Consider the following 26,308-nt stretch of genomic DNA (forward strand, 5'->3'; position numbering starts at 1 on the left):
AGCAAAAATGGAGAGGGAAAAAAAAAAAATAGATAAAACTTAGCACCTTTGCTCTGAACCTGGCAGGAAAGTCCCGGCACGGCTGAAAAAAAAAAAAAAGTTAAAAAAAAATACTAAAACTACTTGAAAAAGAATTTAAAAAATATTAACCAAAACCACAGCTGTGAGGTAGCCTTCCAGAAAAGGAGAATATGCACTGATGGGTCCGGTTTGCTCCGCTCCAGGGCTTTGGCTGTCGGGGTGGACTCGGGGAGCTCCCCCCTGCGGAACCGGGGCTCGGCTGCAAAAAGCGGGGTGGTGGCGGCTCCGGGCTCCCAGGTCCCCGCGGGTTGCTCGGGGTTGTGTTATTTTTGCTGCCTGAACAAAAGAAAAAAAAAAAGAAAAAAAAAAGAAAAAAAACAACAACAAGGAGGGGGGAAGAGAGAGGGGAAAAAAAAAAAACAACATCGACAAGAAGCAGATTATAACCGAGAGTTAAACGGCTTCCTTTCAGGAACAAAAAAAAAAAGAAAAAAGGAGAAAAAAAAAAATGAAATGCAAGTAGCAAAGAGCCCAGTGGAGAAAGGTCGGCCCGAGTTTGCGTTCGGGTGCTCCCCGGCTCCGGGGCTCGGCGCGGGCGGCCCCGTGGGGTGTGAGCATCGCGGGCTCGGCGCTGTCGGGGAGCCCGAGCGGTGCCGTCCGCGGGGCTTAGGGCAGACCGACGCCGAGGAGGAGGAGGAGGAGGAGAGGAGGGCAAGCAAGCGAACCCACTTCCTGGTTATTTTGTTTGAAAAGTCATTTATTTTTTTTTTATTTTTTTTTTTTTTAGGTTTAATGCTTTTTTTGATTTTTTTTTTTAGCTTTTTTTTTTTTTTTTATGGAAACGCAAATAATTTTAGAGACGCTGGAATAGAAACCGACACGAATTCAAGTCCATGTGAAATTTTCTCCTTTTTTGGCTGTTTTTTTTTTTTTTTATTATTATTATTATTATTATTACTCTCTCCTGTTACGCGTGGGGGGGGGGGTCCGGTTTACAAGAAGCAGACGGGGCCGATGTCGATGCCGAATTCCTGGTCCGGAGCTCCAACGTCCATGGGGGCCAAGTCGATGATGGGCAGGCGGGACGTCTTTGTCGTCTTGTACTCGATGACTGTCTTGCCCCAGGCGCCGGTGTGACTCTGCACAAAGGGGGCAGTCAGGACCCCCAAATCCCCCCGAATCCCCCTCAAATCTCCCCGAATCCCCCCGAAACCCCTACGAATCCCCCCTAACTCCTCCCCAAATCCCCCGTCCGTGCTCACCGTGCAGCCGTCCTCGGTGACGCCGTAGGTGAAGCGGCTGTTGCCCTCGGCCCTGATCTCGATTTCGTTGGCGCCCTGGAGGAGCAGGGCCTTCTTCAGGTTGCCCGTGTCCTGGTCCATGTAGGCGACGCTGTTCTTGCAGTGGTAGGTGATGTTCTGGGCAGCCTCGGTGGACATCAGGCGGAGGAAGGTCAGCTGGATGGCCACGTCGGCCGGGTTGGAGCCCTCGCCGCCGTACTCGAACTGCCGGGGAAGAGGCGTTAGGCACCGCCGTGCTCATCGTCCCCACCCCATTTTTGTGTCCGTGTGTCCCCCCCCGGCGCCCCCCATCTCACCTGGAAGCCGTCGCTCATCGTCTCGCCGAACCAGACGTGCTTCTTCTCCTTGGGGTTCTTGCTGAGGTACCAGTTCTTCTGGGCGATGGTGGCCTGGGTGGGGTAGACGCAGGTCTCGCCCGTCTCCATGTTGCAGTAGACCTTGATGGCGTCCAGGTTGCAGCCTTGGTTGGGGTCGATCCAGTACTCGCCTGCGGGGAAGGGACGGGGTCAGGGGGGGCGAGGGAGGGTAAGGGGGGAGCGGGATGGAGAGTAGGTGGAAGGATGGAGGCGAGGAATGGAGGTGAGGGGCTGGGGATGGAGGCAAGGAGCAGCCTGGAGAGGTGGAGGATGGAGAGGTGGAGGGCGCAGGGGGTGGAGGGGAACTGGGAGAGGGTGCAAGGGATGGAGGGGAGCAGGGAGAGGGTGTAGGGGATGGAGGGGAACTGGGAGAGGGTGCAGGGAATGGAGGTGAGGAGCAGGGAGAGGGTGCAAGGGATGGAGGGGAACAGGGAGAGGGTGCAAGGGATGGAGATGAGGAGGTAGAGGGTGTAGGGGATGGAGAGGAGCAGGTAGAGGGCACAGGGGATGGAGGTGAGGAGCAGATCAGAGGGGTGGAGGTGAGGTGGAGGTGAGGAAGGTGAGGATGACCCATGAGAGATGAAGGTGAGAGCAGCCACAAGAGATGAAGGACGGAGGTGAGGAGCAGGTAGGAAGGACAGCGGTGAGATGACCGTAGGGTGACGAGGGACACTGACCGCTCTTCCAGTCGCCGTGGCACATCTTGAGGTCGCGGCAGGTCCGGGCTGGGTTCTTGCGGGTGCCCTCGGGGCTGCGGATGTTCTCGATCTGCTGGCTCAGGCTCTTGAGGGTGGTGTCCACCTCCAGGTCGCGGTCGCGCATCACGTTGGCGTCGTCGGCTCGGTAGTAGCGCCCGCCGTCGTGGGCCTTCTCCTGGGGGGGCTGGGGCAGGAAGCTGAAGTCGAAGCCACCGCTGGGGGGGCCGGGAGGACCTGGGGGGCCAGGTGGGCCGGGGGGACCCTGCGGGAGGAGGAGGAGGATGGTGAGCACCAGACGAAGGCAGGAGGCTCCGGGCGAGCAGCAGCAGGGTGGATACGTACAACAGGGCCGACGTCGCCGGTGCGACCGCGGGGGCCGGGGGGACCGATGGGGCCGGGCAGCCCGTTGAGACCGTCTTTGCCGGCGGCACCAGCAGAGCCAGGAGGACCCTACGGGAGCAAAGAGGCCGTGAGCACGGAGGTGTCCCCAGTATCACATCGGGGACCGTGTCCCCGGGCAGCCCCCGGGAGGATGCCCCAACCCTGGCTGGGGGTCGTGGCTCAGGAGGGGACTTACTCGTGGACCAGCGGGACCAGAAGCACCAGAAGGACCTTGTTCACCAGGAGCGCCCTGTGCAAAGCGAGAGAGGAGAAAAGGGCCCGGTGGCACCTCGCTCTGCTCCGGGACGTGGGGCAGCACCACCCATGGCCACCGTCACCCCGTGGTACTTACAGGAGGACCAGGTGGGCCCTGGAGACCGGAGAAGCCTCGGTGACCCTTCATGCCTCTGTCACCCTGCTCGCCGGTTTCACCTTTGTCACCACGGGGACCTTGGGGACCCTGTCGGAGGAGGAGGAGAGGGGCTGAGCGGGGGCCAGGCCAGCCACTGCCCCCGCATCCAAGGGGATGCAGAAGCACGAAGGAGGACGCAGGGGGGACACCAACTTACAGCAGGACCACGAGCACCAGCGGGACCAGGGGGGCCAGCGGGACCAGCGGGGCCCTGGGACGGGAGAGAAGGGGACGGGTCAGAGCGTTCCCCACTTTTGGTGGTGGAGCATCACCCCGAGCAGGGCGCCCACGATCCCTTCCCGGGCTGGGAATCTCCCTCTAGCGGTGGGAGCCGAGCCCAGGGCCGGATTCTGCCCCACTGTGGCCTCGCAGGAGGAGCCCTTGCTCCGTAACGGGATGGAGAGGACGGATCCTGGAGCACCGTGGGGGTGGGGAAGGTGGGTGGGGGTCTCCTTGGGCCGAGCATCACTTACGGTCTCACCGCGATCTCCGTTCTTGCCAGCAGGACCGACGGGGCCGGGGGCGCCGGGGGCACCGGGAGCACCAGGGGGGCCAGCGGGGCCGGTCTCACCACGGTCACCCTGCGAGGAGGAGGAGGAAGAGGAGGAAGATGAGAGCTCAGCACGGGCGAGCGCAGCCCCAGCGCCCCGTCCCAGCACCCCAGCCGTGGGCACTCACCTTGGGACCAGCAGCACCATCGCGACCGGGGGCACCTTCGGCACCGGGAGCACCCTGTGGGAGAGCAGAGACCCCTCGTTAGGGCGCGCTAACGAGGTCCTGGGTGGCACCGGCGTTGACCCCAGCACCCATGGGTGCCACGAGCCGGCACGTGCTCAGCGCAGCAAACCCACGCCCCCCCTCCTTTACCCCCCGGCACCACACCGATGCTCACCTCACGTCCAGCTTCGCCAGGGGGGCCAGCCAGGCCGGGGGGGCCCATGGGGCCGGGAGGACCGCGCTCGCCAGGAGAACCAGAGGGACCTTGCTTGCCGGGTTCACCCTACAGAGGGGAGAGCACGCGGGGATGCGTCGGACACCGGGGAGCATCCCCCAGCCTCGGGGGGGGCCGCACCGGTGAGCTGGGGACCGGGGTGGGGGTCCCGCGGGGGGGTACTCACAGAGGGGCCGGGCAGCCCAGGGAAACCTCTCTCGCCTCTCTGTCCGGGGAGGCCGACGACACCGCGTTGGCCAGCGATACCTTGGGGTCCGGGGGTGCCAGGAGCGCCCTGGGGGGGGTGAACAGCACCTCAGGGGGGTGGCAGCGGCCGTCACCTCCCTCCCCATGGAGGGGACAACCGAGGTACGTCGGGTGTGACGCTGCCTGGTATCCGTGAAGGTGTCACATCACTTGGGCTCGGGGGGTGACTTACAATGGGGCCGTCAGCGCCGGGGGAGCCTTTTTCACCAGGGGGTCCGGGGGGGCCGGCAGGTCCGGGCTCGCCGGGGCGGCCAGCGGGGCCGGTCTCACCGCGGGGTCCTTTGCCACCTTCCTTGCCGCTGGGGCCGGGGGGGCCGGGGAGGCCGATGTTACCCTGGGTAGGAGTGGGGGGGGGGTGATGCCGTCAGGCTGATGCCTCAGCTCAGGGCCCCCCCCCTCGCCGTCACCGCTGGCTGAAGGGCGGCCAGGGGCGTCCCGGTGCCAAGTGGGCCAAGGCGGCCGCGTGGAGCCGGCTGGACCCGTGCCCGGCATCCCCACGGTGCCAGCACCCTCCTGTCCCAACCCCCCCCCTCCTGCCACACGTCTCACCCCTTCGGGGGGGGGACACGGTACTCACAGAGGGGCCGGGGGGTCCAACTCTTCCAGCAGCACCAGGGAAACCAGTAGCACCCTGCAAGGGGGAGAAGCTGGAGTCAGGCACGGGGTCCGGGGCCAGGGGACCGTCCCCTGGCTGAGGGCCACCACGGGGAGCCCCGGGGCCGGTGGCCAGGAGGAGAGCGCTCATCCCTGGGGGTGGGGAGCAGCTGCAGGTTTAGGGGGGTGAGTGTACCCCCCCCCATTTTTCCATCTGTTCCATCCCCTATAAGATGAACTCCCCCTTCTCCAGGCACCGTCCTCCCAAAGGGCTTTGGGGTGCTCACACACATTTTGGGGAGCAAGAGGCAGGGAGGGCCGAGCCACCCATGGGTGCACGCACCCAAACCCATCCCCCGGGGGCTGCACAGCCCCGTCCCCCCCCCCCCATACAAGAGCCAGGCTGGTACTTACAGGGGGTCCAGCGCTACCGCGAGCACCTTTGGGACCGGGAGCACCAACAGCACCCTGAGGAAGAGGAGGAAGAGGAGGGTGAGCCACACAGAGGGGCCGGATCCAAGGGGGACGTGGGGCGGGGGGGGGGCACGACTTACAGCAGGGCCAGGAGCACCAGTGGGGCCAGCGGGGCCGGGGGGGCCGGCGTCACCCTTGGCTCCAGCATCGCCAGTTTCGCCTTTAGCACCAGGCTGGCCGTCGGCACCCTGCGGGAGAGCGTGGCGCGGTGAGCAGGGGGGGGGGGGGGCACAGCTTCATCCCCCCTCACGGCGGTGGTGGTGGTGCAGGATCAGGCCCACGGGGGAGGGAGAAGCACTTACGGGAGGGCCAGCAAATCCAGCAGGACCGGGGGGGCCGGGCTCGCCGCGGTCACCCTAGGGGAGAAGGCAAAAGAGCGGGCGTCACGCCGGGCAGGGGACGGCCACCGCCGGCAAGGGGTGGCCACTTGATGGCAAGGGGTGGCCACTTGATGGCAGGCCAGCCCTCGGGGTGCCGGGACACTTACGGGAGCACCACGGGCACCAGTGGGACCAGCAGGACCGGGGGGACCGGCTTCACCCTGGCAGGGGGACACGAGGAAAGACCCCGAGGTTAGAGCCGTGGCGAGGAGGTGGCACGGGGGGCGTGGGGCCACCTCCCCGGCACAGGGTCCGGCCAAGGGACGTCCCTACCTTGTCACCAGGAGCACCAGCGGGGCCGGGGGGGCCAATGGGGCCAGTCAAGCCTCGGAGACCGTCTTTGCCAGGAGCGCCATCAGCACCTTTGGGACCGGGGTCGCCCTGGGAGGAGAAAACACAGCGGGGTTACCTGCGGAGCTCCAACACGGGGGGGGCACCCCACTGCTCTGCACCCCACTGCTCTGCACCCCAGGGTCTTCATCATCCCCAGAGGGGCTGAGCCCATCCTCCTCCTCCTCCTTGGCCATGCAGAAGAGCAGGGCTCAGCTCCCAGCTCGCAGCAAGGGGCTGTCCCCAAGGGACACGAGCGTCCCCGAGCATCCCATCCCTGTGGCTCAGGGGAGCCCCAGCAGGTGGGGGGGCGAGCGGCTGCAGGAGGGGCCAGGGCTGCGAGCAGAGGACGGAGGGGACACGTCGGGATCTCGGGGACACGTACTCTGTCACCCTTGGCGCCTGGCAGGCCGGCAGCACCACGTTCTCCGGGCATCCCCTGCAGACCGGGGGGCCCTTGGTTTCCGGGGGCACCGGGAGCACCAGCATCACCCTGGGCAAGAGAGATGGAAAAGAGGAATTAGCGAGCAATCAGCGCCGCTTTGGTGGAGAAAATTCCTTCCTGGAGATGTCCTGGAGGGCAGAGACTTCGCACCTACCTTAGCACCATCGTTACCGGGAGCACCATTAGCACCACGAGGACCCTGGGGACCAGGGGGGCCTTGGACACCGCGTTCACCAGGGAAACCTCTCTCGCCCTGCAGGAGGGGAAGCAAAGGAGCTGAGCACATCAGCGGGGCACTGGGGGGCCAAAACCCATCTCGGGGATGAGCGGGGGGTCAACTTACTCTGGCACCAGCAGGACCGGGGGCACCAGCATCTCCGGGGACACCCTGTGATGGAGGCAGAGGTTGCAGGAGTTAGCGCGGGGATGGGGACACGCAAGGTGGCCCTGGGGACAGGGGGAATGGGGGGGGGGGGGCATGGTGTTGCCCGCACTCACCTGCTCACCGGGCTTGCCAGCCTCACCAGGGGGGCCAGCGGGGCCTGGCAGACCCTGCGGAGGAAGAGGAAGAAGAGGAGGAGGAGGTGAGACGTGGCGAGGTGAGCCACCGAGGGAGGGAGGTGGCACTGCCACCGCCACGCGGCGTTCGTCCCCTTGCAGGGAGAGGGGACCCCCCTCACCTGGAAGCCGGGGGCACCAGCAGGACCTTGTTCACCTCTTTCTCCAGCGGGACCCTGGGGGAGAGGGGAGAAGCGTGAGGCCGGGTGGGGGGCTCCAGAGCTCCTGCTCCAGCAGCCGAGCCCGGCGCTGGGTGGCATCGGGCGCCACGGTACTCACAGTAGGGCCGGGGGGACCTTGGGCACCAGCTTCACCGTCTTTGCCAGCAGCACCCTGCAGAGGGGAGGGGAGAAAGAGGGTGCTCAGAGCTCGCCCGCCACCTCCAGGTGATTTTAGAGAGGTGAACCCGCCGGGGCTCTGCACCCCGAGCGATGTTTGGAGCTGGATTTGGCCGTAGCATCCTTCCAAGGAGCAGAGGAGCGGCGGCGAGCTGCCCGCGGCCACGTCACCTCCCCGCTGTCCCCGCTCCAGGGGCGCTGGCAGCCGCCAGCCCTGAGTCCTGGCCACCACAGCTCAGTGTGGCAGGTTCCCCCCTTGGAGCCGTCCCCAGCCCCACAGGACCCCAGCCCCACACACCCCCAGCCCCTCGGGGATACTCACAACAGCGCCAGGGGGGCCGGGAGCACCTCTCTCACCGGGTTTGCCAGGCTCACCCTAAAAGCAAAAGAGAGAGCGGGATGAGACCCACGCCGGGACCACAGCACCCACGGGACCAAGCCTGCGGGCTGCACAAACCCCATGGGGACCGGGGGGAGTGTCCCCTGAGCCACCCCTCGCTGGGTGCCTGCTCCTCGTGCCCACCCGCAGCCCTCCCGGGTGGGGAGCCCTCGTGGAGCACCCCAGTGTCCATGGGGCAGGCACCCCGGGCTCGAGCAGCCCCACGAGGGACGCAGCTCCCGTTTGTACTCACCGCAGCACCTTTGGGACCAGGGAAACCCATCACGCCGGCTTGGCCTCTGGCTCCGGGTGGGCCTGGGGGGCCGGGGCGGCCGTCTTGACCAGCGGGACCCTAAGGTGGGGGGGAGCAAAGACCCCGTTAGCAAAGGGCACGGGGAGCCAAGGGGGGAGCGGGGCGGGTGGTGGGTGCTACTTACGGGGGGACCAGTCTTGCCATCGGGACCGGGGCTGCCAGGGCTCCCAGTCAGACCCTAGAAAAGAGCAAGGGGGGGTTAGGACATCAGGCACCGGGGCGCTGCTGGCCGTGGGAGATGCTCCAGCGAGCGAGCGGCACGGAGAGCGACCTCCTTCATAGCCCGGTGACCCTTGGAAGGGGGCCACCAGGCTGTCCCCAGCCCCTCCACGCCGTGCCCCTGCCACGCTCACCTTGGCACCGGGGAGACCGGGTTCACCGGGGCGGCCAGCTTCACCGGGAGAGCCCTTGGGGCCGACAGGGCCGGGGGAGCCGCGCTCGCCGGGGGGACCCTGGAGGGAAAGGGACAGCAGTGAGCCCGGCTGCAGGGCGTCAGCGGGGACGGGGGCAGGAGCCGTGCCACGGGGCGAGGTGGTGGCACAGCAGCGGCTTCGGCACCGCCTGACCCCAACTGGGGGGTATGGGGGGGGGTGACAAGTGCACCACGTCCCCCGCAGCCCTGTTGGGGGCACGGCACCGTGCCCTGTGCAGGAAGGAGAGGGGGGGGCACCTACCTTGGGACCAGCGATGCCGTCAGCACCAGGGAAGCCACGGCTGCCGGGAGCACCCTGCGAGGGACGGGAGAGGGGTCAGGGTGGATGTGGGGGGTGCAGGGGGCTCGGGGAAGGGGGTGGCGATGTGGGGCTGAGCCTGCAGGGAGCAGCCCTGGTGGCTCGTGAGACGCTCCACCAGGGGTTTTGGGGGGGTCTCAGAGTGGGTTGGGTGCCACTGGGGACAGCACCAGACCCCCAGAGAGAGCCCCCCAGGCTCAGACACTGGATGGGGTGTGCAGAGACGGGGGGAGGATGAGTATGGGGACGGGGACACGATGGGGACACGCCGGGGATGGCTCCCACTCACTCTTTCGCCAGCAGGACCGGGAAGCCCAGCGGGGCCGGGCTCACCACGGGCTCCTCTCTTGCCTTCCTCACCAGCGGGGCCGGGGGGGCCCTGGACACCAGCAGGACCCTGGGGAAGGAGGCAGAGGGGTGAGAGCCTGCAGGGTGCAGCCAGCGGGGGAGGCGCCGAGTCCTGGCGCTGCCGGGGGGGGCACTTACGGGTTCGCCTTTGGCACCGGTGTCTCCCTTGTTGCCTGGGGCACCGGGTTCGCCCTGGAGGTGGAAGGAAAAAGGAAAGAAAGATGCTCAGCACCGGGTGGATGAGCAAAGGGAACCGTGAGCCCGATCCTGCCCCGACCCTCTGCGGGGGGAGAGATGCTCGGTGCCTCCCAGGGGGCTGCCAGCAGGGCAGAGGAGGTGGGACAGGAGCCCAAGGATGGATCCAGCCCTGGAGCCGTCCCCCGGGAGCAAAGGGACGAGGATCCAGCCCCAGAGCAAAGGGCCGAGCTCCTGGTGAGGGGCAGAAGTGGACGGAGGCAGCGGGGGATACTCACGCTGTTACCCTTGGGACCGGGGGCACCGCTGGGACCCTGGGGTCCGGAGGGACCGCGGGCACCGGGGAAGCCGGGAGCGCCAGCGATGCCGGGGGCACCCTAGGAGAGGCAGAAGAGGTGGTGAGGGCGCTGCAGGGAGGTCCCCGAGCCAGGCGGCGAGGCAGGGGGGGGACACTCACGGTTGCACCCTTGGCACCAGGTTGACCGTCAGCACCGGGGTTGCCCTGCCGGAGAGAAAGAGGAAGAGGAGGGTTACGCCGGGACCAGGAGGGCGTGAGGCCGAAGGGCAGGGCGCCGTCGGGGGCCACTTACAGCAGGACCAGCAGCGCCAGCGGGGCCGGGGGGACCGGGCTCACCACGAGCACCCTGAGGACCTTCGCTGCCACGAGCACCTTGGGGACCGGTTTCACCCTGGGGAGGAAGAGGAGAGAGGAAGAGCCGTGAGTGCGGGGGCTGCTATGAAAACCCAGAAGCAGACGATTGATTTTCTTCTCCATCCTTGGCCTAGTTTCCCACGAAGGCAACACCCTGCAGCCTGGAGAGGCACCGGAGATGGGGCAAGGTGCCACCTCTGTGCTGCTGATGGGAAGAGCAGCCACCTCGGCACCGGACACGTTGGCGTTGGCCACCTCGGGATGGGCCACCTTGGCTTTGGCCACCTTGGCTTTGGCCACCTTGGCACGGGCCACCTCAACATTGGCCACTTTGGCACCGGCCCCCTTGGCACCCACCCCCTTGGCACCATCCCCCTTGGCCCTGGCCACCTCTGGGCACCACTCGGGCCACGTGAAGCCCTCTCGACGCTCACTCCCCCATTTCCCTGCCCCATTTCCCCCAGCATCTCCCAGCCAGGAGCTGGGGGCCCCACCTCTAGGATCGTGTGTAGGTCCTACCTTAGCACCAGCAGCACCGGGGAAGCCGGGGGGGCCGGCGGGACCAGTTGGACCCTAGGTAGGAGAAAGGGGGCACACATCAGAAGCCATCACACCCCTCGCATCGGGCTTTTCCAGAGCCCTGGAGCCCGGCCAGGATTCCCCGAGAGCAGATTTAGGAGGAGATCTCCCACACGGGACCCCTTCACGGGGGTTCTCGGGGTCGGGGGGGGATCGGGGTTACTCACGGGAGGACCAGCAGCACCGGGAGCACCGTCGTTACCGCGAGCACCCTGCGGGACAGAGGCAGCCCTGAGCGTTGCCCACCAGCAGGAGGGCAGGAGGGGGGCTCAGCCCTGCCCCGAGCGCGTACTCACAGCGGGGCCGGAGGGACCGGGGCGGCCTCTCTCGCCGGGAAGCCCTCGAGGACCCTGGGGGGGACAAAAAGGAGACGTTTTTATCTCTTTATCTCTTTATCTCGCAGCCGCTTTCCCCTCCCGTAACCTCTCCGTGCGCCCTCCCTTGCCCGCAGCGAGGGGAAGCCCCCCACCCCAAATATCCCTGGCTCTGCATCCCTGGGGATGCGCCGTGCCCCCCACCCCGGCCTCTTTTGCTGGTGGAGGCTCTGTGTGTGCCCCCCCCACCCCCCCGGTATTTCCCAGCCAGCACTCACCATCTGCCCAGGAGCACCATTCTCACCGGGGCTGCCAGGCTCGCCCTAGGAAAATAAAAAGGCGTAAAAATGGGTTTTCTGCGTCAAAAAAAAAAAGGGAGAAGTGAGACCCCGACCAGGGCTGGGCCTCTTCGGCCTCCTCACCTTGGGGCCAGCAGGACCAGGCTCACCCTTGGCACCATCCAGACCGCTGAAACCCTGGGGAGCAGGAGAGGGGAGAGCGGGGTGAGGAGGGGACCTCGCCGCGTCCCCAGCCCCTTGGGGGCGAAGCCGTCGGGGACACCCGTCCCCAGCTTCACCCCCAGCCTCGGGGCTGGGGTCCCTCGGGGTGCACCCCAAATTTGGGTCACCCGCAGCTCCCGAAATGTGGTGTCTGGCTGGGGGAAGGACTCACTCTGTGTCCCTTCATGCCCGGCAGGCCGGCGGTTCCTGGCAGACCACGGGCACCCTAGGGGAAAAGGATGGGGGTGACCGAGATGCTCTGGGGGGGGGTGGGGGCAGTGGGGGTGTCCCCACGCCCTCGTCCCCAGGGAAGTGGCATGGCCTCGGCTTTGCCACCCTGCTTGGGGTCTCCCCGTGGGGAGCAGCTCACCTGGGGGCCGGGGGGGCCACGCTCCCCGGGACGGCCAGGCTTGCCAGCTTCACCCTACAGAGAAGGACGCCTGGTGGGTGGCACGTCCCCAGGGCAGGCATCGAGCCCTGGGGGGGGGGGGGGGTGGCAGTGCCACCAGACCCCAAACCCATGGGATCAGGGGGTGACCCCATCCCCATCCCACTTACATCATCGCCGTTCTTGCCGGGGGGGCCAGCTGGACCACGGGGGCCCATGGGACCCTAGGAGAGAGGTGAGGTGGGGGGTGAGGGTGCTGTGGGTGCAGGGCACCCCGCTGCCCCCTCCCGTGGCTCCTGGCCATGCTGGGGGGGGGGGAGACACACACGGGGGTGCCTCAGCCCCCCCCCAGCCCGGGGGGGGGGGGGACGTGCTGCTGCAGCACATCAGCCAGACTTACAGAGGCACCGGGCTCTCCGGGTTCGCCGGGGGGACCTTGGAAACCTTGAGGACCCTATGGTTTTGTGGGGAAAAGGGAAACAAAAAATGGGGAAAAATGGGTTAGAAAAGGAGAAAGATGGGACTGAAGCACCCGCCGGCAGTGTTGGACACCCCCCACCCCCCCCCCATATGGGCTTGTATCGTGACACATCCACGGGGATGCTGCGTCCTCACCCACCCCGTCCCCCCCCCTGCCACCATGGGGCCCCACGCCAGGAGGGGCCCTGGGGCTGCTGGTCCCAGAAAGAAGCTAGGGGAAGGGAGGAGGAGGAGGAGGAAGAGGAAGAGGAGGAGGAGGAGGAGATACTCACGGGAGCACCAGGAGGGCCAGGGAGACCGCGGGGACCAGCTGGACCCTGGAAGGGAGAAAGGGAAGAGGTGCTGAGTGGGTGCCAGGCACCCCGTCCCCGTCCCCGTCCCCATCCCCGTCCCACTGGTGTCCCTCTTGTCACCCCATCCCTGACCCCATCACCACCCTATTCCTGTCCCCACCACCTCCCCATCCCTGCCACTACCCTATTTATGCCCCCATTGCTGCCCCATTGATGTCCCCATCACCACCCTGCCCCTGTCCCATGGCCACCCCAGTGCTGTCCCCACTGCCACCCGTCTCTTTCCCCCATCAGCAGTGCCCCTGTCTCCATCACCACCCCATCCCTGTCCCATTGCTGCCCTACTGATGTCCCCATTGCTGCCATATTGGTGTCCCCATTGCCACCCTCTTGATGTCCCCATCGTCACTCCAGCCCTGTCCCATTGCTAACCACCTGATTTCTCCATCCCTGCCCTATAGCCACCCTATTGATGTCCCCATCGCTACCTCATCGATGTCCCCATCACCGCCCCATCTCTGTCCCACCACTATAACATCCATGTCCCCATTGCTACCCCACTGATGTCCCCATTGCTGCCCCATTGAAGTCCCCCCCCCATCCCAGTCCCCACCAGCACCCACCCTCACCTCTGTCCCCATTACCACCTCTTGCTGCCCCCATCCCCACCCCATCCCAGTCCCCATCACCCCCCATCCCCATCCCTGCCCCCACCGCGCCCCCCACCCCTCGGCAGCACCCTGGGCACCACCACCCCATCCCGCCCTCCCCATCTCCATCGTTTCACCCCCCCACGACCCCTCCCCACCCATGGGTGCCGCGTGCCACCCCGGTGCTCACCATGGGGCCGGGCACAGCCATGCCGCCGGATTTCTCATCGTAGCCGTAGGACATTTGAGGAGCGAAGTTCTGCGGGGGGGGGGAAAGAAATAAAAGGGGCTGAGCATGGCACGAGCATCCCTAGAGTATACGGGGGGGGGGTCACGGCTGGGGGGACCCCCCCATACTCACTCCGCCGAGGCCTGGAGGTCCTGGAGGGCCTGGGGGTCCCGGGAGGCCAGGCTGTCCAGGGATGCCATCTCTGCCAGGGGGGCCGGGGAGTCCCTGGGGGGGGGGGGACAAGGAGAGGTTGAGCTCCAGTGGGGCGCCCCGGGCAGGGGGTGTCCAGGGAGCGGGGTGCTGGTGGCGGTGGTACCCACCCTGTCTCCTTTGGGACCGGTGTCTCCCTTAGGACCCTGTTGGGGAGAGGCGAGAGGGGTGGTTGGGTTCATCCCCAAAATGGGGCAACATCAAGGATTTGGTTATTTTTTTATATATATATATATTTTTTTGGGGGGGGGGAGTGTGGTTACCTCTACTCCAGCGCTTTCTGGGTAGACTGGGGAGGCTGCGGGAGAAAGGAGAGCGTTTAGAGGGGCTGAGCACCCACCCAGCGCCCATCCCCGGGGGGATTTGGGGGGGGACACGGTACCGTCGGTGTCGGGACAGATGGGGCAGCACTCTCCGAAGGGGATCTCAGCGTTGGGGCAGTCGGAGGTGTCCTCGCAGATCACCTCGTCGCAGAGGATGTTGCCGCTGTCGCAGACGCAGATCTGGCAGGGCTCGGGTTTCCACACATCCTTGTCGTTGTACGTGAGCCCATCCTGTACGCAGCTTCCAGTCTGGACTGGGAGAACGGGGGCAAGGGTGCGGGGGCGTCAGGGGCACGGCTCCGCGCTCCCCACCACCACCACCATCCCCGGGATCCCCCCCCCCTCTCTCCTCTCCGCCTCCCGCTCCTGCAGCTTCGCTCCCTTCATCTGGTTCTCATCAGCCCGTCTCGGTGACACAGGAAAAGCACCGCCACAATAAACTCTTCCCACTTACTCTGGAATTTAAACAAAACCCCCAGCCAGTTGCTGCGTCCTGGCCCGCGGGGGCCAAGGAAAATACCGGGGGGCTCGGGGGGCTTCGTGCAGGCGATGCCTGGGGCGCAAAGGCTCGGCGCAAAGCAGGGAGGGGGGTGAGGCGAGGCTGGAGGGCTGGCCCCCACATCTGGGCTGAAATCAGAGCCAGGATGGGGCCGGATCAGGCCAGAATGAGCAGCGTCCAGAGGCTGCAGGCAGAGGGGGGCTGCGGAGCGCAGGGCGGGGTGCCAGGGCTTGGGGCGGCCTCGCAGCGGGGCTGGGGGGGCCGGGGAGGGGATGCGGGGTCACCCCGACCCGGGGATTCTGTCCCCCTGCTCCACCCCGCCGGTGGCCAAGAGGAAAGGGTAAAAATGCAGCAAATGTTTAGAAAAATGCGAAACGTTCTCCCCCTCCACCAAAAAAAAAAAAAAAGAAAAAAAAAAAAAAAAGTAAAGGAAAAAAAAAAAAAAGAAAACCCAAAAATGCAAAAGGCGCGTTGCAAAATGGACGTTGCCAAACGCAAAAGGCGCCTTGCAAAACGCGATGCAAAACGCGGGGAGAAAAGGACCCAAAAGAAAAAGAAAAAAAAGAAAAAAAAAAAAAAAAGAAAAAAGAAACTACCCAAAACCCCAAAAAATGACAAAATCGGGAAACACGCAAAGGGCAGCGGCCGCAGTGCCCCAGGCCTGGCGCTGTCCCAGGGTCCCCCGTGTCCCCACGCCTGCAGGTGGCAGGCGCAGGCAGGCGAAGGCTCCAGCGGGGCGCAGGGGGGGACACGCCAGCGGGGTTGGGGGGGTGACCCCAGCCGTGCCCCCCGGCCCACCCCGCACCCCCAGCCCCGCCGAGGTGTCCCCAGCAGGGGCAGGGTTGGCGGTGGGGAGGGGGGGACACAGCGGCGTGGCGCCCCCCAGCCCACGAAGCGCTGTCTAGACAGCCCCGACTTTACGGGCTGCCGAAACATTTTCCTTATGAATCATCTGAGACTTTTCTAATTCTTTCCTGATGGCTTTTGCAGAGCCGGCGGCCGGGCCCCCCCCCCGCCTCCCCGCTTCCCCTTGCTCTCCCCCCTCGCTCTTTTCCCCCCTTTCCCGTCTCCTCCGCCCCTTCTCTCTCCACCCTCCTCTCCCTCCCTCTTGGCCGGCCGCCCCGGCACCCCAGGGCGCCCCGCTCCCCTCCGCGTCCCTTCGCCTTTCCTTTTGCCGACCCAGCCCCTCTCTTTTCTACCCCCAGCCACTTTTTAAATTAATTTTTCCACTTTTTTTTTGCAGGACGCACACCGCTTTTCGCCCCGTCCCGAGGCCGAGGCGTCGAAGCCCACCCGTCCCCCGCCGGCGGTGGAGGGCGCGAGACCCCCGCGGCTACTTACTGTCCTCTTCTCCTTGCCCGCGGGTGAGTAGTACAGTCGCTGCTATCAACAGCAGTAACCGAGAATCCACAAAGCTGAACATGTCTAAATATTAGACATGTAGACTCTTTGGGCCTCTTTGTCTTAGGTTCGGGTCATTCAGGGCCGGTCTCACTCTGTAGCTCCAATCCAGACCCCAGCAGAAACTTCCTACTGCCTTTCCCACTGCTTCGCCTCCCCTTATATACGGTGCGGCGGCGGGGAGAGGTGGGACCCATCGCAGCCTGCGCGGGAGCGCACGGGGAATTTTGGACGGCCCCTCGGCCAATCAGCGGGGCCCCGCGCGTCGGGGGCACCCGCGCTCCCCCCTTTTTTTCCCCCCCCCTCCCCGCACACGCACACACACGGCACCCCGAAGCGGGGCGCTGGGACGGGGACCCCGGCGTGGTTGGGATGTGGGGATGGGGAGTGTCAAGGAAAGGGGGTTGGGGGGAGTTGGGGTGGGTTTTTGGGGGGTTTTTGGGGGGGGGTTTTGGGGGTGTCCCAAAGTTATGGGGTGAGGATGTGGCTGGGTAGGGTGGGGACGGCGAGGTGGCCGCCTTGGGGACCCCGGTGCCACGCAGTCCCGGCGCGACGCCGGATGCTGGGGTGGGGAATTTGGGGTGCAAGCACCCGCTCCTGGCTGCGCCCCCACACCGTGCCCCCCACCCACACCCCGGGGCTGTCCCCATGAGGACCCTCAGTGCCCAGCGCCCACCAAGCCCCACAGGCCGAGCAGCACAGGCTGCACCAGCAGCACCCATGCCATGAGCCCCGTGCGGGACAGGGGAACACCGACCCCCCAAGAAACTCAGCAGGGCGCCCCAAACTTGGTGTTTTTTTTTTTTTTTACTTTATTTCCATCTTTTACTTTCTTTTCGCCTATTCTTTCTCTCCTTTCTTTCCCTCTCCCCTTTCTTCCTCCCCTCTGGCACGCCTCCATGGCTGTTTCCACATTTGAAGAGCCACGTTGGTTGGAAAAAGAAAAAGCTCGCTGACAATAATCCACAATACACCGTGCAATTTGGGGAGGTTATAATTACACGCCAAAAAATATACGGCTGCACCAGGGCCGTGGCGGCCGCCTGGGTCTCCGGGACAGAGAGGGAAGGAGACCCGAGCGAGAGCCCCGAGCAATGTGGCACAGGGCGGGGGACACCCCCCCTTTTTTTTTTTGCAGGGGGTGTTTTTAGGGGAAATGGGGCTGGGGGCTGGTGTTTTGTTTTTTTGGGGGGGGATTCCCCCCACCTCCTGTGCTTGGGTGTGGGTTTGCAAGCTGCTGGGCCGTTGAGTTTTGCAAAGCCAAGCAAAGCCAAGCCACCCGCTGGGGACACCCACGTCCGAGCGAGTCCCTCGGTGACTTTTCTTGCAGGGGGGGGGCACGAAAGCGATTCCACAATTCCACAATTCCACAATTCCACAATCATTCCACAGCGCAACGAAGGCGAGCGGGGCTGGGAAGAGGAGGGGAGGCGGGGGGGGGGGGGGGGGAAGAGACACGTCGAACCGGCGAGCAAAAAAAAAAAAAAAAAACCACCCTGCGCCGGTGACCTCTCCAGGTCTTTTTTTCCAGGCTGCAATTAAATGCAAAGAAAAAAAAAAAAAAAAAAAGCCAGCAGCAGGAGTTATCTGCGCGAGCTGCACACCCGGGCGCGCGCGCGGAGCAGCTGGCCGGCGTTCAAGCCTGTATCTATGCATCCGAGACACGTTGCAGGCGAAGGCTCCTCCAATCATGCCTCGGCGACTCGAAAACCCCTGGCCGGGCTCCAGCCTGAAGATGTGTCTTTAATTTTTGCAGCATGACAGAAAAGAAAAGAATGTCATCGTTTTTTATATGCATGTAGAGCGGGAGGGGAGGAGAAGGGGGGGGGGGGGGGTGGACGGGGGACGGTGCCACCTCATCAGCCCCGGGCCGCCCGCCCCAGGAATGCAGGGTTTGGTGCAGGGGCTGGGGGGCTGGGGGAGGGAAAGGGCAGAAATCCCGCTTTTTGAAAAAAAAAAAAATTAGAATAATAATAATAAAAGCCTGGAAAAGCCATTAGGATCCTAGGAAGCGGGATGGGAGATGCAGGCGGAGGCCTGCTGCGGCTCCCAGCTGCGGGACGGTGGCACCCGCCTGGGACCTTCGCCTTGGGGACAGCAGGGAGCGGGGGCTGGCCCTGGGGAGGGGTCGCAGCCCCCTCCCTCCAACCCCAGCCCCGACCCTTTCCAGACTGGTTGCACTGGTGCCAACTGGGCCTGCGGCTGCCGTCTGCGCGAAGGGAGGCGGACGCCCCCGAAAGTCACTTTTCCGCCCCCAAAACCTCGGTGGCCGTGGGGTCACCCAGCGGCGGGGGGGACACAGCAGGGGGGCGGAGGGGGGTCGGAGGGTCCGCGCTGCGTTTTGGGGTAGGACCTAGCGAAAAACACAGCTGATGGGGCCGGGGGCGCTGGCGGGGAGGAGGGCGGTGGGGTTTGTTTGCCTGCGCCGAAAGGAGCTGGAGCAGACGCAGGCATCTGGTGTGAGTTAACTCCCCTCGACAGCGCAGACACATGGATCGGATTAACTCCCTTTTTTCTTTCCTCCCCCCCCCTCTCTCCTCGGCCCTGCAGCGCTCCCGGCCCCCGCCGCCCCCCCCCACCCACCCAGCCGCCCCCCTAACCCATCCCGCGCCCCCTCCCCGCCCCGTCCAGCCGCACCCTTGGGTGCCCCCAGGTCCCTGCCGTCCATCGGGGGGAGGCCACCGGGTGTCCCCCGGGGCTGCGGCACGCAGGTGTGGGACCTTTTGGGGTCACGCCTCTCGCTGTGGGACCCAAAAATCCCCAAAAAGTGATGCTTGGAGGGGGGTCTTTCCCCCGCATCCCACCGTGGCACGGCTCCCCCCTCGCACGGGGTGGGTGGGGGTCCGGCTGCCTCAGTTTCCCCGGCACGGCCGCAGCCCGCAGCCTGGCACCGCCCTGGCTATTCCTGGTCCCTCGGCACCCTCAATTGTGGCAGGCAGGGCAAAACCCCGTAATCACGGGCAGCGACTGCGCCGGCTATTTCCAGCTCCCGTTCAAAGCAGCCAGGGCAATTGCTTAATTGGGCTCCGGGCTGCCAGCGAGACGCGGCTCCTCGCCCCGGAGAGGGGAGCGGGGGCAGCCATGGGATGCTCGTGTCCCGCCGGGGACCCCCAGCTCGTTTGGGGTGCAGGTGGATGGGACAGTGACTGTGGATCAAGGGGAGGTGGCCCCGATTTGTGCTCCCCAGCGTGGGACGTGGCATGGGGTGGTGGGGGAGGATTTGGGGTTATTTGGGGGGATTTGGGATGGGGGCGTCCCGAGGGTGGGAGCATCACGAAGGGGGGAGCAACCCTAAGTGGGGAGCATCCCAAAGGGGGGAACATCCCAAAGAGGGGAAGCATCCCAAAGGGGTTAGAATCCCAAGAGGGGAGCATCCCAAAAGGGGGAGCATCCCAAAGGGGGGAGCATCCCAAAAGGGGGAGCATCCCAAAGGGGGGAGCATCCCAAAACTGGAAGCAACCCCAAAGTGGAAACATCCCAAGGATGGCAACACCCCAAGGCGGGGAGCATCCCGTGGGGACATCCCCAGGGCGAGGGCACCCCCGGGGTGGGGGCACCCCCAGCGCGGGGCCGCGCAGCCCCCCAGGCGAGCAGCAGCAGCCCAGCCCGGGCCCCCGCCGGCTCAGCTTGCAGAGCCCGGGATGGAAATTCTGAGGGCCGAGGTACACGCCGAACATTTTCCGTTGCCAGTTCTCTTTTCTTCTCTCTCGCCTTTTTTTTTTTTTAATTTTTCTTTTCCCTTTTTTTTTCTCCCCCCCCCCCCCCCCCCCCCTCCCAACCCTCCTTTTTCTCCTTTTCGATTTCATTGAAGAATTTTTTGCCGCTCCCGGCCGTGGCCCCACGCACCCCCCCGGGGAGCCGGGGCTCTGCTCCCCAACCCCATCCAGGCAGGACCACGGGGGCGGGAGGAACACGGGGGGACCCCCGGCACCCATCCTGCCCCCTCCCCACGACCCCCCCCAGTTCCCTTTGGAGGGGTCCCCACCCCCTTCATCCGCCTGCGAGAGCATCCCCGGGGGCTGCTGGGTTCATCCCCCTGGGGACGGGGACGGGGATGGGGACGGGGATGGGGACGGGGATGGGGACGGGGATGGGGATGGGGATGGGGATGGGAATGGGAATAGGGACGGGGATGGGGATGGGAATAGGGACGAGGGCGAGGGCTCCTCGCGCTGCCGGCCGGCACCGGAGCCTGGCTGGGATTTCTCCCAGTGACCTCATCCACCGCGGGCTGGGCGGGCGCCCGGGGCCTGGCTGGGGACGGTGGCCCCCGGTGCCACGTGGCCGGGGCGTGGGGCTGCCGGCACCCGCCTCGCACCCTTCCTCAGCCCCAATTTGAAGGGGGGACCCCGGGGGCTGCTGAAGCCCCAAACCCCAAAATCCCTCCCCCCCGGAATATTGCAGGGCTGTGATTTTGTATGGGGGCAGAGCTGTAGGGTGCCCCCCGCCTCACCCAGTAGGAGGTGATGGTCCCAGTTTCTAAAGGATGCTGGGCGCAGCCAGCACCCAGCCCGCCTGGTTTTGGGGTGGCTCGATCCCAAGAAGGGAGTGGGAAGCTGAGGGGGGAGCTTGGTGGGATGGGGTGGGGGTAAATGGAGAAAATCCCACCGGGGGGCTGGCAGCGGGGGGTCAGGGCTCGTCCTGAAGGGCTGGAGCTTGGGGTCGGGTCGGGGAAAGTGGGTCGGGGCTGGTGGGTTGGGGTGGTTGGCTTGGGGTGGTTGGGGTCATTGGGATGGGGTAATTGGGATGGGGTTATTGGGATGGGGTCATTGGGATGGGGTCATTGGGATGGGGTAATTGGGTTGGGGTTATTGGGTTGGGGTAATTGGGATGGGGTCATTGGGATGGGGTTATTGGGTTGGGGTTATTGGGTTGGGGTTATTGGGTTGGGGTTATTGGGATGGCGTAATTGGGATGGGATTATTGGGTTGGGGTTGTTGGGTTGGGGTTGTTGGGTTGAGGTAATAGGGTTGGGGTTGCTGGGTTGGGGTGGTTGGGTTGGGGTTTTGGGGTATTTGGTGCTTGGGGTTGTTGGGTTGAGGTTGTTGAGTTGGTGTCGTTGGGGTGACTGGGGGTTGGGGTTACTGGTGGATGGGGTTACTGGAGATTGGGGTTACTGGTGGATGGGGTTACTGCTGAGTGTGGTTACTGGGTGTTGGTGTTGCTGGGGATTGGGGTTACTGGTGGATGAGGTTGCTGGTGGTTGGGTTTACTGGTGGATGGGGTGGATGGGGGTTGGGTTTACTGGTGGTTGGGTTTACTGGTGGTTGGGGTTACTGGTGGATGGGGTGGATGGGGGTTGGGGTTACTGGTGGATGGGGTTACTGGTGGATGGGGTTACTGGGGGTTGGCGTTGCTGGTGTTTTGGGCGTTTGGGTTGGGGCTGCTGGGGTTGGGGTTCAGTGGTTCCTCAAATTTGGAGTGATTCGGTTCAGATTTTGGGGCTGGGGTCCCCCAACCGTGCAGGCTGGGTGGGTGGGAGGCCGGGCGGCTGGAGGCCGGGGGGGGCACATGAGGGTGACCGTGGGTGGCCCTTGGTGGGGGAGGACAACACCATGGGGGTGTCCCCCCCCCAAGACAACCCCAAACCCACACCTGCCCCCCTCCAGCCCCAACTGGGGGCTCCAGGGAGGTGCTGGGGCAGGGGGGTCCCTGGGCAAGGGGACCCCAAATTGGGGGGGGGCCCCATCGTGGTGGGGCTGGGAGGCCGGGGTGGGAGGGAGGCCCCGCTGCGGGGGGAGGACGCCTCCACCCCCGAGGAAGGCAGGGCTCAGCCTGGGGCCTGGGCAGGGGGGAGCTGGGCTGGTGCCCCCCACCCGGTCCCCCCCCAGCCCGGCCTCCCCCCCCCAGCAGCTCTGCTCCAGCTCCGCAATGCCCGAGCCCAGCCTCTGCTCTTCCTCCTCCTCCTCCTCCTCCTCCTCCTCCTCCTCCCCCCCCCCCCCCGGCTGCTTCCCACCCGCTCCCAGCCCCACGTCAGCACCTTCGCCCCAGCCTTCCCTCCCCGTTCCCCCCAGTTCATCCCAGTTCCCTGCCTGGGGGACCAGCATGGACGGGGGGGGGGGGTTAACTCTTCCCTCTCAGGCTGCTGCCCCCCCCCCTTTGTCCCCATGGTGTCCCCCCCCCCATCCTTTCCGTCTCCCCCAGCCCTATGGGGTCCCCCCATCCCCACAGCACCCCCCCCCTAACCCCATGGGCCCCCCCAAAAAACTTTCCACGTCCCCCTGACCCCACAGCCCCCCCCCATCCCTATGGGGTCCCCCAATTCACCCAGTGCCCCCCCACCCCCTTGGGCTCCCCCCCCCCCCACTCCCATGGGGTCCCCAATTCCCACGCCGTCCCCCCCCCCTCCTCGGGGAGCCCCCCCCCTCCCTTCCACGTCCCCAATTCCCACGGTGTCCCCCCACCTCCCTGGGCCCCCCCACACCCCTCCTGTGCCCCCCCCCCCTCCCCGCCACGTCCCGTCCCCAGCCGCCGCTTTGGCAGCAGGATTTGGCCATCGTGGAAATCCGAGGGGGGGGGGGGGCTCCTTGGAAAAATGGGGGGGGGGGGAGGGGAGGGGGGAGGGGCCTCAACGGGGGGCGGGGCCTGAGGGGGAGGGGGCGGGGCCACGCGACAAAGGGATGAAAACAGGGCAAAGACATAAAAAGTCCTTCCCCCCCACCCCCCCTCCTCGCCGCCTGTTTCCCCCCCCCCCCAATAAAAAGAAAAATAAATCACGGCGGCCCCCTCCCTGCCCAAGGACACGCGTGCAGGGGGAGAGGGAAACTGAGGCACGGTGGGGGCAGGGGGATGCCCCCCCCTCCTCCTGCAGCCCCCCCCTCTCTTGCAGCCCCCCCCCCGGTACCATAAAGCCGGGGGGGGGGGGCTCTGCGTCCCCACGCGGGACGGGGACCGGGACATCCCACGGGGCTCCAGCATCCACCCCGGGCGTCCCCCCCCCCAAAAAAAAAAATCACAGTCGATGCTCTTTTTGCCCCCCCCCCACTTTGCTCCCCTCCTTTTTTGCCCCCATTCTTTGCCCCCCCTTCCATACCCCCCCCATTCTTTGCCCCCCCACCTTTGCCCCCCATCCTTGCCCCTCTCTTCCTTGCCCCCCCCCTTTCTTTGCCCCCCCCCCCCCCCCCCCGCACTGACACGTCCCCGGCACAGCCTCCACGTCGGCAGGGGGAGGGGAGGCTGCGGGGGGGGGGGGGAGATAAAAAGGGGGTAAGGGAAGGGGCTGGGTCCATCCCCCCCCCCACCAGCACCACCCTGGTTTGGGTCCCCCCCCCCCCCCGCAGTGCCTGGGGGGGCTGAAGCCGCCTGCATGGAGTGGGGGGGTGGGCACGGCAGTGGGGCCGTAACGGGGGGCGGGGGGAGGCTATAAAGGGGGCAGTATGGGGGCTATAAAGGGGGCAGCAGGGGGGCTACACCATGGGCAGCATTGGATTATACTGTGGGCAGTATAAGGGCTATAGGGTGAGCAGTATGGGGGCTATAGGGTGGGCAGTATGGGGGCTATAGGGTGGGCAGTATGGGGGCTAAACCATGGGCGGGATCAAGGCTATACGGGGGCAGCATAGAGGCTATAGGGTGGGCAGTATGGGGGCTGTGCTGTGGGTAGCATGGGGGCTATACAGGGGGCAGCATAGAGGCTATAGGGTGAGCAGCATTGGGCTGTATTTTGGGCAGCACCGGGGCTATTCCATGGGCAGTTTGGGGGCCACGCCATGGGCAGCGTTGGGGCAGCCTGGGGGCAGCACGGGGGCTGTGCCATGGGCAGCACGGTGCCCAGAGTGTGCGCAGTTTTGGGGCTGCACCATGGGCAGCATTGGGACCATACCGTGGGCAGCGCAGTGCCTACACCATGAGCAGCGCCATGCCCATACCCTATGGGCAGCATCGTACCCGTACCGTGGGCAGCACCGTACCCATACCCCATGGGCAGCACCGTACCCATACCCTATGGGCAGCACCGTACCCATACCACGGGCAGCACCGTACCCATACCAGCACCGTGCCCCTCTCACGAGCAGCACGGTGCCCATATAGTTGGCAGCACGGATCCCATACCCCACAGGCAGCACCGTGCCCATACCATGAGCAGCACCAATCCCACACCCCACGGGCAGCACCGTGCCCACCCCACGGGCAGAATGGATCCCATACCCCACGGGCAGCACCGTGCCCACCCCACGGGCAGCACCGTGCCCTCCCCAGCCCCGTGCTCCATGTCCCGGTGCAGGGCAGGAGGCAGCCCCCGGCCCCACGGGGCAGGAGGAGCCGCGCAGCTCTGCAGGTGCTGCGGGGCCCCCGGCCGCCCCTCGGCAGGTCGGGGCGAGCCGGAGGAGCCTCCCCCACCCCTGCCCGAGGGCACGGCACTGGGGGGGGGGGGGGACACGGTTCCACCACAGGCCCGGGCACATGGGGACACCCGGGGTGCCCGCCCTGAGGTCGGGGGCACGGCACCGCTGCTGGGGGCACCCCACGGGCAGGGTCCCCGAGGCAGGAGGGGATGGGGCTTGGGGGGCAGAGAGGGAATAAAGGGTTTTTGTGGAGAGACCTGAGCGTATTTTTTTGTAGGGTTTGTTGGTGGTGCTGTTCGGTGTCCCCCCCCAGCCATGATGCAGCCACCCCGCTCTCCAGCGGTGTCCCTGCACCCATCGCTCCCTTTTCCCATCATCTCTCCATCCAACCATCCAAGCATCCCACCTCTTATCCGTTCCTCTTTATTTATCCATCCCTTCTTTCCTTCCTCCCTCCCTCCATCCCTCCCCGCATCCCTCCTTCCTCCCATCGCCCCCACACCATCCCAGGCCCCATTCACCCACCCCCAGTCCCCCCCCCGTCGCCCAGCCCTGCCCATGGCAGCACCTCGGGGTGCTTCCAGCTGCCGCAGGCTCCGGCTCCCGTCCCCGGAGAGCTGCCAGCAGCCGGCTGGGTGCTCGCCGAGCTCCCTGCGTGCTCCTGCTCCAGCTCCAGCCAGGATGAGGGTGATGGGGACGGGGACGGGGATGGTCCAGCCCCACCAGGATCAGCCCTTGCTGCTGGTTCTGGAGGTGTAGTGTGGATTCTCTGATAGCTCCGAGGGGCTTGAGCACCTCCTGCCCCCCCCTTCAGACCATTGGACCCCAAACCAGTCACCCGCAGGCCACGGAGCACATCGGGCGTTGAAGTTCTGATCAGTTGGGCTGAGTGGAGAGAAGCAGCTCCCGGGGTGCTGGCAAAATGCTGGGGCTTCCCTGGGAGTCAAGTGCCACATTCAGCTCCTGAGCATCCAACCTCTGCACACGCAAACCCTGCACACGCAACCGCTGTGCGAGCAGTCCTTGCACATCCAACCCCTGCACGTGCAGCCCCTGTGTGTGCAACTCTTGCACACGCAACCGCTGTGCATGCAACCCCTGTGTGTGCAACCCCTGTGCGTGCAACCCCTTCTGTGAGCAAACCATGTTCATGCAACCCCTGCACACGTAACCCCATGTGTGCAACCCTTGCACATGCAAGCCTTGCACGTGCACCCCATGCATGCAACCCCTGCACATGCAGCCCCCATGCAGCCACACACACACACACGCAACCCCCGTGCGTGCACACGAGCGTGCCAGGCAGCACCAGCCCCACACCCGTGCCACACACGTGCACGCCCAGGGCTGCGCACACCGCACGCCCCACGCAGGCCACCTCCTGCCGCCTCCGTCCCCACTCCGATGTCCCCATCCCGATGGGGGGACGGGGCCCCAGGACCCCTCTCCGCTGTGCTGCAGCCGTGGTCCCGGTGCCGGGTGCCGGGTGGGCCGCACGGCCGGGCGTTGCGCGTCGGCCGGCTACCATCCCCGGCAGCCGGGTGCCAAATTCCTCCGCCCACACAGGAAGCCGTCGGCGCGCTCTCGGCGCTCTGCACCGGGGCCAGGCCGGCCAGAGGGATGCGAGCGAGCGAGGAAGGGCTGGAGGAGAGAAACCAGGTCAGCCCCGAGCCGCCAGCGTCACCCTGGCACGCAGCAGCCGGCTCCTTCGAGGAAGCAGGGCGAGGATCCGGCCCCGGTGACGTCCCCTCCGGCGCGCACGGCATGCGCCTGGCCAGCGCTCGCTCGCTCGAGGAACCGCCTCGGCCCCGCTGTGGGGTGAGCCCCAAACAGGGGGCACCCGCATCGCCGGGGGTCCGGAGGGGCTGGGGGTGAGGAGGGGGCTTCGAGGGGAGCCACCGCCCCGGGATGTTTTGGCTGCTGGTGCCCGGGAGCCTCAGCCCGTGCTGCAGCCGAGGGGAGCAGAAGGGCTGGGGCTGCAGCGACGCCTGCGCTGCCTCTGAGTCATGGGCCCATCCCTGGGCATGGCTCCATCCCGGGGCTGTGATCCCAT

General features: G+C 65.7%; 1 protein-coding gene across 1 annotated transcript; it reads right to left on the bottom strand.

Moving 5' to 3' along the window:
• Positions 1–1,013: 1,013 nt before the first annotated feature.
• Positions 1,014–26,021, bottom strand: COL1A1 (collagen type I alpha 1 chain; the record flags this gene model as incomplete). The annotated part of the gene is made up of 53 exons (XM_084301121.1): positions 1,014–1,160; positions 1,284–1,526; positions 1,619–1,809; positions 2,356–2,638; positions 2,719–2,826; positions 2,954–3,007; positions 3,110–3,217; positions 3,327–3,380; positions 3,643–3,750; positions 3,848–3,901; positions 4,062–4,169; positions 4,288–4,395; positions 4,540–4,701; positions 4,945–4,998; positions 5,376–5,429; positions 5,516–5,623; positions 5,738–5,791; positions 5,923–5,976; positions 6,089–6,196; positions 6,531–6,638; positions 6,745–6,843; positions 6,934–6,978; positions 7,089–7,142; positions 7,271–7,324; positions 7,428–7,481; positions 7,809–7,862; positions 8,119–8,217; positions 8,303–8,356; positions 8,532–8,630; positions 8,853–8,906; positions 9,199–9,306; positions 9,396–9,449; positions 9,731–9,829; positions 9,910–9,954; positions 10,043–10,141; positions 10,624–10,677; positions 10,851–10,895; positions 10,980–11,033; positions 11,276–11,320; positions 11,420–11,473; positions 11,670–11,723; positions 11,868–11,921; positions 12,056–12,109; positions 12,286–12,339; positions 12,638–12,682; positions 13,499–13,567; positions 13,670–13,762; positions 13,858–13,893; positions 14,011–14,045; positions 14,130–14,324; positions 14,525–14,623; positions 15,820–15,952; positions 25,656–26,021. The coding sequence occupies 53 exons, from the start codon at positions 26,019–26,021 to the stop codon at positions 1,014–1,016; spliced, it is 4,878 nt and encodes a 1,625-aa protein (XP_084157247.1).
• Between the last annotated feature and the right edge of the window lie 287 nt (positions 26,022–26,308).

This window comes from Netta rufina, assembly GCF_964035555.1.
Source record: "Netta rufina genome assembly, chromosome: 24".
Taxonomy (NCBI): Eukaryota; Metazoa; Chordata; class Aves; order Anseriformes; family Anatidae; genus Netta; species Netta rufina.